Source organism: Brachypodium distachyon, chromosome 2, assembly GCF_000005505.3.
Source record: "Brachypodium distachyon strain Bd21 chromosome 2, Brachypodium_distachyon_v3.0, whole genome shotgun sequence".
Taxonomy (NCBI): domain Eukaryota; kingdom Viridiplantae; phylum Streptophyta; class Magnoliopsida; order Poales; family Poaceae; genus Brachypodium; species Brachypodium distachyon.
In genome coordinates, this window is record NC_016132.3 from 52469815 (window position 1) to 52484965 (window position 15151).

General features: G+C 44.5%; 1 protein-coding gene across 2 annotated transcripts; it reads right to left on the bottom strand.

Annotated features, from left to right (window-relative positions):
* Positions 1–5885: 5885 nt before the first annotated feature.
* LOC100841512 (probable serine/threonine-protein kinase PBL1) lies at positions 5886–10358 on the bottom strand. 2 transcript variants are annotated; one of them, XM_003564451.4, is made up of 5 exons: positions 9777–10358; positions 8239–8889; positions 7217–7474; positions 6974–7093; positions 5886–6783 (listed from the first exon to the last, which is right to left on the bottom strand). In XM_003564451.4, the coding sequence occupies exons 2-5, from the start codon at positions 8869–8871 to the stop codon at positions 6157–6159; spliced, it is 1638 nt and encodes a 545-aa protein (XP_003564499.1). In that variant the 5' UTR covers positions 8872–8889; positions 9777–10358; the 3' UTR covers positions 5886–6156. The 2 variants fall into 2 exon arrangements, with proteins under 2 accessions (XP_003564499.1, XP_010232496.1); XM_010234194.3 differs by having other exon boundaries at positions 8239–8892; positions 9777–10357.
* Positions 10359–15151: the final 4793 nt, after the last annotated feature.

Below are 15151 nucleotides of genomic sequence, written 5' to 3' on the forward strand. Positions count from 1 at the left end.
GGGATGGGGATCGGGCAAGACTCCAATCCAGAATTATATTAGTAGGTCCCACTAGCATGCCAACCCAGTAACCTGAAAAAAAAAATAGCAGTAGTGAATTCCACGCTGTAATGCCCAAGCTGTAATGATGTGCTCGATAGGGTCAAAGTCCAACCACACATTAGAGACCTGCTATTCTGCTTATACTTAAGTATATAAATTCTGATTAATTTCTTTGCTAACAAATTCAGTAAAGAAAAGACCAGTCAGTATCGACCAGAAGATTAATAGAAAGACAGGATGATAAACCTTGCCATCTGAAGTTCAGGAGTCCATCAAAGATGGAAATTGTTATACAACACTTCGAATGCAGAGAACCAAGCATAGCTTGGGTGGTCAGCCATCGAGGTATGCTGGCAGCCCACCAGAGTTCGATCCTCGAAGATCGCACTTTGATGTCTCACTTTGTAAAATTATATATCTATGGCTCACTGTACAAGGGTATTATTAACCTGGAGTGGCTAGCATCTCTCAAATTTCACAACAACCAACAATAAATTTGTCATATTTCACTGCAAACTAATTGCATCTACATGTCAACCATCATCGTTATGATTTGATCTTGCAGGAAGACCATTTAAAAGCATTACTCTGAGGAGGTATGATTTCATGCAGGTGTCCATGCAGCGTGATCTACTGAAATTGTTGTTTTCAATTAGAACCTCGATGCACCGCATCTAGGATAAAGCCCCTCTTAGCATTTTATTGCTCAATTGTAGCTTCACCTGGTAATAGACATTAGAGAACACAAAAACCAGTATGACCATTCAAGTATGACAACTTAAGAATACAAATATGTATCCCAGAATAAGAATATAGCAATGCTTACTGCAGAAAACAAGGACATAAATTAAACTATAAAATCATCATAGGCATACACCGTTAAGAAATGACTGTAGAGGACATGCCAACTCTGTACTTCTGCTCCAGAGCATATATTAACATGGTAAGTCGCGAGAATAAATGATAACCCAATTTCCTGAGCGTCTGCATGCTTAAATTATTATCTTAGCTCGAGCAACCTAAGTACCTAACATATATTGTTTCCACTTTTCAGTTCTGTAAGCTCACCATTTTTTTAGATGATATTTCAAACAGCTTGGAGCTTAGATCTCACGTTCTTAGGGAAAAACTTTGAAATCGAACATGAAAGCCTCATTGAAGGTACTTAAATGAAGTAAGTTCAAGAAAGTGTACATTCCCAATATAATTTCAGAGACATGGCACAACCCACATAAATTTAAAAGCCTAATAAAAGAATGTTAGTTCCATGAGTGCAACACAGGAAGAGGAATATGTCCCATGCTGGCTGTTCATGTCTCATCCGATATGCAAATTGCAGACAACATTAGCACTTTATGCTGTCAAATGAGAACAACGTTGACCATGTGGAACTTGACCTAAGAAAGGAAAGTTGATGTTTACATCTGCAACAATTATTCGGTGGAAACAATAGTATAAACAGAAATAGGTGTATAGCTAACAGGCCGGTGCTCCAGTGCAGCACCATATTAATTGCACCACGCGCTAAAGAGTAGTTCAATGTAGAGATTTCTAGAAGAACCGGCTATGTCCTGCGTACAAGCATGATTAGCTTATGCGCCTTTCTGAACAAATTAACACTTAAGGTTCACCGATTGGTCCATGAAGCTCGTCATAGCATCAAAGCCACAGAGGAGGAAATGACAATAAACTCATTGGTAGACTGATGGAGTCTACATACGGATGTCATTTGAAAGACACTATAACCTGCTAATTCATTCTGATCTATAAACGTAGTCTCGTTAAACCTGGAGTATCACGTTAACAAAATGTTCTGGATTGTTTTTGTCATGTTCAAAATCCATACAGATTAGTCAATTATTTTAAGACTGAAATACCAACAGGGATGCGGAACTGACTTCAGTACATACCTGCAATTCTAGAGTTCACCTGTGTGGTTATCTCTTTGTCTTATGTAAACTCAACAGAAAGACTGTTCTTCTGCACACTGACCTCGTTCAAACCCAGTAGTCCTGCTTTGGGGTCATATATAATGCCCAATCACCAAGCAAAACTCATCTTGTGACTCTTGTAGTCAACAAAGAAATCCAGGAAATACTCATAGATGATTGTGAACTGGACTCACGGGCATGTGACAAGATGCTCATACTTCTAATACGGTACCACACCAAGAATATTAGAGGAGGAGTACCAGAACAATCTAGTGTGGATACCTTGTTAGAGCCGAGAAACTTGTAGCTCATCTTGTGAACATCTATTTTAGGTGACAGCTAACAGATATACTCCATCCGTCCCATATTAAGTGACTTTCTATTACATGTATCTAGACATATTTTAGTACATAGACAAATTTGAGTCATTTAATATGGGACGGAGGGAGTACCTTCTTAGAGCTGAGGAACTTCTAGCTTCATTTTGTGAACATCTATTTCAGTTAACAGTTAACAGATATGTAATCAAGGCCCTTAATTTAGACTATAACAAAGAATCCAACTGAAATTGCAATGACAAGACAAAAGCCTTCCAGGTACATCCGGACATGAAACTGCAGAGAATACAGATGCTAGATAATCATTTTATAATTTAACATCACCCTTCATATAAGCAAGGAACAAAATGCTATTACCGTGTAAATTATCGCAGAACTCATGAACTATCAGACATGTACTAACACAATTTCACCCATTTACAGTTAAAATATCACCAATATTGAACTGCATAATGTGGCCAGCACTATATGGAATGCAGAAAACTTCCATACATGTGCACCAAGCTTTACAACTCAAACATCATTTTGATGAACACAGATCCGAAAACCTAATATTTTGGTTGCATAAACAATCTCTGAAAACTAAGCTAGGTGTAATTGAGGAACAATTCCCAGAATGGTACTCACTCTGTTTCATAATTCTTGTCTCAAATTTGTCCCAAAATGGATGTATCTATTTCTAAAAAGTGTCTAGATACATGTAATATTTCAACAAGAATTATGGAACGGAGGGAGTAATTGAGTAGATACTGAGCTAATCAATTGCAAGAAAATGAGGAATTACCATTCTGGGAATCATGAAGGCGCGTGATTAACTTCTCCCCAATATGGCATGCCTTAAGACCCGGCGCGGCACTTCTCCGCCTCCGACTGAATTTGGAAAGCCGGATTCTCCACCACATTGCCACTAATCTGCACTTCGCCCTTTGCCTCCGAGTTAGGTCACATCGCCGGTGCCGCTGGGTTTGGATAAGGGAGAGGCCTGCTCCTTGAAACCCACCCGTATTCGTCGGAGGCGGCCCCGTCTCTCATGAGTCGCGGAGGTGGTCGGCTGGCGGTGGCCTATCGCCGGCGTTGCCACCTTCGAGCCCCGGTGCTCTTTCACCTTCGGATGCTGTACGGCGAGAGACTCCTGCACCCTACGTGCCCCGCCCGGCTGGATGCGGCGGTTGGCGCAGGACATGTACCACCTCCGTCTTAAACCCCGCCCAAAATTAGCGTGATCCAATTGAATCCTCCTTATCTAGCACAAGTCTGGGAGTCTGGGAGACGAAGGCCGGGTTATTCGTATCAGATATTTTATACGCCTTCTCACTGCTTCGACAGGATACGAAGCGCTATTTGGTTTCTGAAATTTTTTAGGGGTGATTTTTTTTCTCTCGAATCGTTGGGGGTTTGTCCTGTTTGGATCAGAGGGACGGTGGGGCTTCGCTGTCTCAGCTCTCGTGGATTACATTTACACACACTGTAGAAGTCAAATCTTAGTCAGGTTTCATAGTACTAGTGCTATTTCGATAAGCTGAGCAAGCATTCGTGTAACCCTCGTAGGATTCTGACTGCAGATGGAGATTTTATCTATTCGTTTTATCTATGTTTGAACCAGGTCGATTCTGTAACCGTGCGGCGGTGTGCACGTAAATCGTAGTACTAGAAGAATTTCGAATCCTGCGTTTCTGCGTCAGGTAAAAAGAACGCCTGCTGTGCCTGAAGAACGTTTAAAGCTCTGCCCTGATGCTTGTCCCGTGCGGCACGTCAAACTCTCCCACCTTGCCGCGCATCTTTTGAACAGAAAACGATCGCGTTAAAGGGCATCAACCCTGGAGCCGCGCCATGGACACCGCACGCCCAAACACCACCAGTCCAACACCGATCCACCTCTTCGTGTGAGCGTGTACTAGTCGAAGGCAATGTCGCTGGAGCCGGTGCCACGACTCAGCAGCAGCAGCAGCATTGCCACGGAGCTGGCGCGGCTCAGCCTCGACCTGAGCGGCAGCGGCAGCGTGATCCGCCCAGGCACGCTCCTGGACGACTACGAGCGGCTAGCCATCGAGGCCCAGCTCAGCCGAGCCGTCCTGCGCCGGAGCTACTCCGAGCCGAGCCCGTCCCGCACCGCCGCGCTGCAGCCGGAGGAAATACAGGCGCCGGCTGCTCGTCGCGCCGAGAACGTTGAGAGGGGACAGGGGCAACCGGCGCCGTGCGAGCCTCGGGCGCGGAGGCTTTGGCTGCTGGAGGCGTTGAAGCGGGTGTGGTGCTGGCTGGGCCTGGGCCTGGGCGGCGCGTGGGCCGGGCACGGCCGGAACCAGGAGCGGGCAATGCCGGTGCCGCAGCCGCCCACGCCGGCAACCAGGGTGTGCCTGCTTGACTACCTTCGCTAGTAAGTTCTTGGTTGTGTGTGATATGTCAAAAACAGCCGTGTGGTGTGCCCGTATAATATCGCATTGACATGACATGAATTCTTAGCACGCGTGCCCAAACTAACTAGGCCACCACGCGACGAGCTGTTGCAACGATCGGGGCACGGCACGGCACGGCACGGCACGGCAGGTGGACTAGGGCGTTGAAAGAAGATGAAAAATGGTGACTTAAGATAAGAGTACGAATGCCCTGCATGCGCAATGTTTTTGTGGATCTGATAAAGCCGCCCGACCTGATCGACCGACCCGATCAATCATCCCTGTCTGATGTCTGGATCTGGTTAGGTTGGAGAAAATCATGGTGATCTTCCCGTGCGGTCGTGCCCTTTTACGACCGGCCTGCGAAAAGTACCAAGGCTTCGGTTGGTTGAAAATTCAAGCCATCTCACGTACAGCCGGTACTCTGGATTAGGCCATTCTGCGCTCAGTCATATACGTTGGATTCACAGAATTACAGCCAAGTTCTCGTCGTCGCGTCCCGATCCGAAACAGAACAGTCAAAAAGAGCATATTAGCCGGCGGCGGCTCAATGGTGACCACTGACGAAAAGTAGACAGGAGGAGAAAGGCGTTTGCTAGAAGAAACAGAGCAATAGCCGTAACGGTTCTGAACAAAAGGGATAGCAAAGAACTGGAGCGGTAACAGCTACGAATTTCAGAACTTCACTAGTATTCTGCTCACCAAAACATAAAGATGACTTCAAAAGCTTTCTACCTCATACACAGAATTTTTTTTTAAAAAAATGCAGCTTACAACAAGGACAAATGATCAAGTGGGAAATAGCTGAACTAATATTTTTGCCATTGATGAGTACCTTTTTAACGAGGTAACCGTAGCAGTCCATTCTGCCTACATTACATCGTCATAACTGAACATCACTAAAACTTCCCAATTGAAAGCAGACAATTGTAAAAGATTCTTGAGTAAAAAGTTAAGAATGCAACGCAACTCAAGCGGGAGATAAGATTGACTGGACGGATAATCAAGCAGAACAGGCTGGTCATAGTCAGCAATTGCAAAGAATTAACTTTCCACAGGAAGGAATTCAACATCTCTAACAGCCGAAACAAGTATTATGACTGGGTCCTTGTATCGCTGCATCATCATGTAGACACACCATTAAGTAAAACTATTGTTGCCGACAACAACAACAACTGGCGTCCAACAGAAATAGCTGAACTGCTTTAAGGCAAACAAAAACCGAGTAACTCACGTTTATTGCATAATGAGGTTACAAGGCCCACTGAACACACTGTTTCCATCAGATGAGAACGAAAAGTATCTACAACCTGGTTCTATCTACAGTTCACTCTGCCCCTCAGTGGGTATTACTGAAGGGTTAGTACTACAGAAGGCCATATACCAGATAGCATAAAACCACTAAGCTAACAAAAAACAACAAATAAATCAAGATATCAAAGATATGGACAATCAAAAACCTTCCACACCGGGCCTCCGCATAATATTCGGAGGTGATTTCTTAACTGAGTTTACCCTAGGATATTCAAGGGTAATAGTTGACGAACATGTCCTTGGGGGAAGCAGTGCAGATGTGGATGATCTTGGTGAGAGCAAGTGTTGGTTTTGTGAAGGAGGAGATGGCGATAAGGTCATAACAGGATGCTGTGGAACAATGCCATTAAGACTCGTAGATTTTAACATCACTTTTCTTGGTGCAGCCGATGGTTCTTGTAAAGGATATCGGCAGGGAACCTTTATGTCCTGGACGCTTGCTAGGGAATCCACGACGGCCCTCATCGTCGGCCTTTCTGATGGATCCCGATGAAGGCACTTTAGAATGATGTCTGCTACAGTCCGAGCAGCCTTGGTAGGAAAACGCCCTTTTATACGGGGATCCATGATGAGGGATAGACGGCTATCATCAGTAAGGAAAGGTCTACTCCACTTAACAATATTATGTTCTTCCAAAGAAGAACGTACATCAAGGTTCTTCCTTCCTGTTATTAGCTCGAGCAAGACAACTCCAAAGCTCCAAACATTGCTCTTGGGAGTCAGTACACCTTTCTCCAAAGTTTCTACCGAGATATTTGCAGCCGCCTGACCAAGAATAACATCACTAAATGAATATGATGAGAGGTATTAATGTCATGCTTCATGTTTTATTTCGAGTTAGCATGCAAGGCGGAATCCATGTAAACTTTATGCGAACCAATGAAATGATAAAACGACTTGCGCTCCACTCGAAGGATAGCTTAAACTTCTACAAAAATAAAATTTCAAAACTCACCACAGATGCATTAGATCTCTCCTCCTCCGAATTGAAGCCAACACAACCATATCCTGATAGCTTTGCAGTGAAATCTTTGTCTATTTGGATGTTTGAAGTTGAGAACTCGTTATACATTGCCTGTGAAAAACAGAAGCACATATTAAAGTTTTAACAATAACTACCAAGCAAAGTGCAAGAAGTCATGGTAAAATTTAGTCCGTAACTTTTTGGCCATGTCAAAATAGTTTAACAAGCAATCACCTGAAAGGGTCCTTCGTCGTGTAAGAAAGCTAGACCTTTCGCAGCACCCAGGGCAACTTTCAAACGTGTAGACCAGTCCATGAAACGACCATCTGGTCTTCCAAAGAGTAACCTGTCTAAACTGCCATGGTGGAGCCGCTCATAGACCAACATCCTTTCAGTGGATTCTTCTCTTGCATGAAAGCCGATTAGTTTACATAAATTTGGATGTTGAAGCGATGCGAATGTCCCGACTTGTGTTTTAAACTCTTTGAAACTCTGCAGAGCGATACAAAAAAAATCTAGCATCAGTATTACGTCTGGATGATTCAAGAAACATAGCGGCTAACGTCAGGTAGTAATTTCTCTAAAATGGTGAAAAATAATTGAGCCACGAACATTCTATAAGTTCTAACCATCCATTTCAGGCTCAGAACTATGATGTACTACTGGTGTTTTTGGAGATTCCTTGAATATCAACTTCCAAGAAAGCTGGACAGGACATTACGAAGGATCGTTAGACAAAGTCATCTAGCTCAGAGAAAGTCCACTGTCTAAATTACATGAAAGAACCCTCCCGAGATAACATCAACAGTGAACGAATAGATCACAAAATATAAAGTCAAGACAGATCATTGAGTTCTTGGTCCTAAGATAGATCATGGAGTACAAATATCTCCTAGTAAAGAGAACAGAGAAGACAAACAACATGGTCTGCCTTCAAAGCATGCTACCTAACCCACCGATGCCATGGTCCTATGTTGTATTTGCAATTCAGTTATGTCTACCGGGGACAGAGTCGCATCATCTATTACTGTATACCAATAAGCATAGATCTAAGGCCCAGATGTAAATAGCAGGCTGCTCTAGCCTAAGTGGGTTTCTCCAATTCATATAGAGAAATGAATTAATAAGTAACACAAAATGTGTTGCCAAACTGGTAGAAATGCCTTAAAATTGCTCTAGGAAGCCATTTGCTAACCTACCATCTTACATCCAAAAGGAAGAGAAAATATACCGTTGAACTTAACAGAAAACAGTACCTGATTGGAAGGGACTAGTCGAGCCACCATTGCTTCCATCGTCTTTGGGTCAATAAAATCATCCCTGAAGGATGCCTTGTATGTTGTTGAAGTCAGAGATTCTGAGACACATTGATCACCAGAAAACCACTGGCAAGCAGATGAAACCTCATCATAAGAGAAGTTTTTAAGCCCATCGCACCTCTTTGGGGGCAGTGGGAGAGGACCTGAAGTGTCAAGTGGTCCACTTGCATTGATAGCTTTGAAGCTACCAAAGTTCCTCAAAGAACTTCCTTCAGGTGAGGGAAGTGGAAGGGGCAGTGGATTTGAAAAACGATGCGGATTAATAGGACCTCCTTTACCCCTAGAGTCATCCTGATCATCAAATTCAGCATATGGGAGGCCATCCTGATCAACCAGAATTAGGCTTGAAGGAGCAGACAACACACGTGCTCTGCTATAAGGAACTTTATTTGCCGATTGGCAGATTTTTGCCCTATTCCTAAAACTAGGAGGAGCTGATTGCAGAGATGGAACATGAGCTTCTGGCTCCGGGAGTCTCAAAGATGAATCCCTTGCATCATCCTGTTTCGTGCTTGCAACAAGAGCGCTTTTCTTCTTCTTGGATCTCAGGGCAGTGAAGCAGCCCATCATATGTACACCGAGCAAAGGCTGCTGCAGAATTCAAAATAGATTACTGAATTAGCACATAGCACAAAAGTAACTGGTCCTGCATTGCATTACAGCTGTTAGTCGTTGGCAACACAAAAGTTGTGGTGTACTGCATCTGTTGCTTAAAGCAAAAACCAGTGCATCGAAGGTGCAAAAAGCGCCACGGCCTTGGATGAGAGATCAACTTAACTATGATTTAGCCGATTCAGTTCAACACCTCTGGATTGAACAATTCAACCAGCTCGCCAATCTATACAGACGTAAACTATGACCAAAGATACAGGAACCGCTTAATTTGATCCATAGGTCCACAGACGCCACAATAATTTTTAAACACATTATTAGTTCGTCTCCGATACAGCTTCACAGAAATTGTGCATGGCTGCAACTACTACCAGACGGAGTTGAATAGTCAGAACTCTCACCTAATCTAGCCAATTTAACAATTTTGGGTCAAGAGACCAACTAAAATAAGCAACCTTGCTCGACTCAGTAATTGACCCCACCAACCAAGAACCACGCCCATACTAACCGGAAATTTTGACCAGTATGCGATCATAATGAAGTAGTAATGAACTGCAGTTCATTGCCGACAAACTAACAATTTGCCAAAGGAGCACGGCTAAAACGCACAGAGCGTCATATCTCTCGTTTACTCCGACATATATGCCGAATCCTAAGTTTCCACTCGCCGAAATCTACAATGCAGGGCGGCGGACAAATAAATGGTGAAATAAACAACCCCGCTCGGGATTAGCCAAATGGAGAAAGATCCAGCCGGCAGTATAACTCGCAGCAGAACCAACCATGAACGCGCTCAAGCATCCACCGGAAAAACAGCAACAGAGTAAAGAGGAAAAAGTGGAACCAAGAACGCGAGATCGCACCTGGACGAAACACTTTGCAGGGAGAACCGCTCCGGGGCCGGCGAATGGGAGGAGATTTGTCCGCTGCTCAGGTGGCTATTGGCGTCTAGGACGGGAGGAGGACGGGGTGGGAGGAGGAAAGCAAATGGTAGGGCAAGGATATACTAGCAGGAGCGAGAGAGAGAATGGGGAGAAAAGTAAATGAAAGGTTAGAGAGGAGAGGGGATGGAGTAGGAAGAAGGAGAGAGAGCGGCCCTGGTCAAAGCCGGAGATATTGCGATAGCAACTCCGAGGCAGCGTTTTATATTCCACCCTGTAAAATGCCGCATTTTTATTTAGGCCCTACTAGTACCCGTCATAGGTTGAGCACAGGGGAGGGGCGACGCCCTCGCATGGGAAAGACGCTGCTGCCGGCGAGGGAGTTCGGGGGGGGCGTCGCGTGACGAAGATGAGGTCATGAGGGAGAGGAGGCGGGCAGAGAGGGAGCTTGGCCTGGTTGTCGAATGGGGTGGCCGGCGCTGGAAGGGAGGGAATCATGGAAGAGGAGGGTAGTAGGTGCTGTGCTGGGGATTGGGGAAGATGGAGAAGGGGACACGGGGGTCAGGGGAAAGGAAACACGGTCAGATTCAATGGATTTTATATTAAGATCCATTCAATGTATTCATTGGAAAAAAAAAGGGCAAAAGAAAACCCGGATACTCCATCTCATCTTTGCAGGAGAGAGCTGATGGACTTTCTCCTTCGTACCTCACTCCGTCTCATGTTTTCGTCCAAATATTACGTGTATCTAGACGTTTTTCGAAATAAATACATCTATTTTTAAGCAAATTTGAGATAAGATTATGAAAACGGAAGAATAGATTTTACAGTAGTACTGCAGTATTAACATTGACTGGATTAGTACCATGTATGAGTACGCGATACTCACTTTTTTAATTAGACTACAATATTGGAATCGACTGTTACATGTTTAAAACACTTGACTGCAATATACTAGTTGTTAAAATGATAGTTATAAGATAGAATCAATATATATTGTCTCACATGCGTATTTAGACAGAGTTGCGACCCTTAATATGAGTCGGATGAGTAGGATTGAGGAAGCAGGATTTTTTGGAGCACGCTCTGTGTACAAATATAGACAACCAAATATACACAAATTGTCAAAAATGCTTCTTTTTCTAAGACTACACATATTTGATAGATATTTTTGAGAGAAAATAACATATGCGAGTAGAATTTTAGTGGGAAGAGAGAAAAAATAAAGATAAAGGAGTTCTGTAACTCGCCATACAGAGTGTAGTTTTATACGGCCTAAAAATTGCACAGATGATTTACATATGATGCTTTTCTTGTTGTATCATGTAAGCATGTTGTCTACGTTTTGTACTAGCAGATATTAATGACTATTTGTCGATGTTTGCTAATGACTAGAAGACCCTTCCCTCGTAAATATTTAATATAAATTTGAACGATGGATGGGGTGATGTTGTGTCGTACTCTCGTCCCTTATCTTCGCATGACAAAATCCAGAGTGCTTTCATGATTTGAGTTGGAATGAAGCAGGATCTATCCTAGGCCAAGGCCAACAAGCGATATGTGTGACGGCTCGGGACCCAACAAAAATTAGGTCTCAAGGCTTTATGTTTTTATGCGATTTCTATGCTAAGTATAGTCTATATAAAAGGATTAATGGATCCTTTGCCTTGAGACATTCCGAAAAAATGGAGTGGCCCTAGAATGACGAAGAAAAATAATGCAGTAAATTTTTGGACATGACTTGAAAACGGGACAATATGACAATACCTCACACCTCTTGGGCGACTCTCGAGCAAGGCGAGTGCCTTCTAGTGATGGGCGCAAATCAAAATGTTCTGTTGTGTTTTAGGGTTTGGGCGTAGACTCTTCCCCCTTGACTATCATCTTCCTCCTCGCGTCCGCTATCTTTTCCCTGTTCCACTCTCTTTCACCTCTATCTTCACCACTCTCCTAAGCGACTGGGGAAAGTTAAACTTCCTTTGTCCCGTTCACTCTTCTTGCTCCCACCGCTCATCGCACCCTAGGAAACACACAAGAACAATTCAGGGTCTAAAATTAGTATTCAATGAATTATATTATAACTATTTATGGAGGCTAATTTTTAATATGTACTCCCTCCGATCCTAAAATGAAAGAAATCAAACAATTTGCCTGCCTAGTTGTTCTTCTACTTTCTTTTTTTCCATGCTTCTCTACGTGACGAGTGTGAACACTGAATTGTTCACATCCATAAAATGAGATAACTTCGCCATCCACGGGAAGGATCGGCATCTCTTGTTGAAGTTATTGTACATGTTGGCTTTGCCTCCTTTTTTAATTGAACGGAAGAATCTCCGCAACACAAATTCCACTTCTAGAAATCATATTCAGAATCAACGCCCTGGGTCTGCAACACTTTTCAATGTACACTTAAAATACCAAAACGGCGTGAATTCAAAGATCGTTACACACGTACTCCCTGCGGAAAAAAAAAGATCGGTACGTACGACTGTTGTCCTGTTCTTCTTAGGTTTGAATGGATGGATGGATGATCCTAGTCCGACAGTAACGCTGGAGTACGATTTAGGGTGATCTTTTGCATGGAATTATTCAGCTTGACCGGCTGCCAGTACATAGGTTAGTCCTGCAGTATATAGCACGCGTACTAGGGTGCTGAATGATGGCAACTAACCGTACGCCCGAAGCAAGATAATCCCATCGAGTGTTCCACACGAGTTGCTAGATGTAGATGATGCAATCCACAATCCATGGCCATTTGTGGATTGGATTCTAAATTTCTAATCCCAGGAACTACAGTACCTTGCCGGCTAGGTCGCGTAAGCATGAGATATGCATGTGCCCCATATCAGTATACTTTAAAATTTACGTCCGTCTAGACGAAAGCAAGTGGAAGGTAGATTTGGGTTGTACTCCCACGGTTCAAAGCTCGAGTGGAAATAGCAATATGGACATGTATACGTGTATACTACGGAGTAGTATACAATTGTGAGCATGTGGAAGTAAAACGATTGAAGGGCTCTTCTGCAGTTAAATTATTCGGAGAGAATGACCAAGGGAGAGACCGAGAGAATATCCAATTCCAAGCAGGATAGCGTGGTTCCAGTGGGGCCTGCTACGAGGCTGACAGCTCGGTCAAAGATGGAAAAAAAACAAATCCGTGAGGTTTCCGATTAGTCAAATAACGGGAATAGGGGCTACGGGATGTGCCCTTGACCGCATCGCGCCCGTCCGGCTGTCGGCGGCAGTGCTGTGGACGGTCCAGCGGTCGGTCACGAGTAAAGTTCGGGAGGACCACACCGCGCGCATTGATGGAGTTGCCTGGGTGGGTGTATGATTGGCCAATCATACGTGCTTCCCGGACGCACGAATCCTGAGGCATTGCATGGTTAGCAGTAAGCGAGGAATGTGAGGGCTACGTAGCATGAACTAGTAGGCACGCCAGTACGTGCAATACGTGTCCAAACAAAAAAGGTACAGTACGTTACGTGCTTCTCATGTTAAAACTGCCGTACGTCCAAAGGAGTTTGTTTCCCGCTGTCCTCTTCGTTTTCACATAGGCACCGAATATCTAATGTAGGATTTGTCGTGTTAGACGTGTGTTCAATTAGGAGTCAAATAAGCAGATCGATCCCACTGCGCTGGACCTCTCGTTCGGTTGGGCATGTACTCACGAGCGTGTCCGTGTCTGGCGCACCCCAGGCCGTGCTCGATCGAATTCACACCTCTCCTCCCGCCGCCTGCCGCTTCTCCCATGAAATTCCAACCGTTTCGGTACTTCAGAGCCTCGGAATTAAACCAACGCGAGCCACATACGTGTTTTCGCTTTGCAGAGGCAGAAGGGACGGATGGAACGAGTGTGCAGCGAATGATTCGTTACGCCGTTGGCTTTCGACATGTGGCTCCCCGTTTCCGGGTCGCTTTCTCCGTCGCTGGCCACCCATGCGGCCGTGCTGCCACGCACTCTACTTACGACTTACGAGTGGCTTGGATGGACATGCCAAAGACCAAGAGAGAGTGTTTTTCCGCAGGAGGAGCTCTGTCAGGTTCCTGCGTGTGTATTCGTGAGATCGCCCTCTGCCTAGGTGCACGTACGTACACCCGGTACTCGCCTGGAGTATGCCTTCCATTGGGAAAAATTGTGATAACATGGATTTTCTGGACAATTTGACCTGACCGCTGTGAACTGAAGAATTCCCGTGTTGTCTGAAAACAGGTTGCTTGGCCTTGTCCCCGATGCATCAGTGCGTACTGTAGCACAGCACGTAGAGAACGGGGATGTAAAGTACGCACTGGACAGCAATGCTTGCTGAACAGCGGTCACTCAGCGTTGGTAACTTAACTGATTTGCTCGACCATTTTTCTCTGCATTCTGGGCACTACTATTCCAACGGGGTCCCTGTCTTTGGTGTTTGGTCCATGCACGTATGACGTATCTCACGTCTCGTTGCACTCAATAATTTACCTTTTGTTTTACTTCCAGTATGTGTTCGACTGTTTCACAGCCGTTGCTTGTAAAAGCCAGAAAAATCATGCTAGAAACAATGAGACAGATCTCTGCCGATTCAATTCCCAGCCGCCGAAGAGTCAGTCAGACACCCCCTAATCAAACAAAACCCCAGCTATATATTATTCGTAGTTTCCTTCAAAAAAAATTAAAAAAACTCCTTCAAAAATATATTATTCGTAGTAGTACCATGCGGCTTGAACAGTCTGACGTGCTTGCAGACAAGTACTTAACCAGGTGCCACGTTGAATTAGAGTCTTCTACCCTTCCTAAATTATAATGCAAATATTGAATCGAAACAGCGGACCAGCGCCACAAACAAGAGCGTGGCGATAGGATAAGCACGCACGCAGAAACCCAGGGCCCAAATCTTACTCTAAAAAAATTTAACTCCAGTCCTTTGGTCAACAGACGGCAGTTTAGCAAACCAAACCGCCCGATATACCAATTTATCCCGACGGAAACTTTGAAGCGAAACCCCCCAATCACCTCTCACACAGACAACGACATGAACGCACAGTGCTTTTGGTCAAAAGGACAAGTAAAACGTCTGTTCATCCTGTTGGACGCTTGCCCTTTCCTTGCGTATTTGTCATTCAAACATTAATTAGGTTGACCATCAAACATGGCACTTGGTAGGGTTGTTTGCCAATGTTTTGCACGTATACCATTGTACGGTGTGAAACTGTGAGCACGCTGCCACGCTGTGGCCAAAGAGGCGGCTCGGTACAAGAGGCGTGGCAAATTGTCGGTATACAATGTTTTGTTTGTGAAGGCAAATTGTCCGTATAGTGCCGCGAACGGCAATGTAAAGTTTGGTCAGCTGGAATTGCAATGCTTCAGTCTGCGACAT

What these genes read in the sequence shown, in the direction of transcription:
- LOC100841512 (XM_003564451.4), bottom strand. Translation starts at nt 8,871, where the DNA reads ATGATGGGCTGCTTCACTGCCCTGAGATCCAAGAAGAAGAAAAGCGCT. An exon ending in ACGACGAAGGACCCTTTCAG is followed by an intron (nt 7,094 to 7,216) that starts GTGATTGCTTGT and finishes TGTTTTTCACAG; the next exon opens with GCAATGTATAACGAGTTCTC. An exon ending in AGAGATCTAATGCATCTGTG is followed by an intron (nt 6,784 to 6,973) that starts GTGAGTTTTGAA and finishes ATTCTTGGTCAG; the next exon opens with GCGGCTGCAAATATCTCGGT.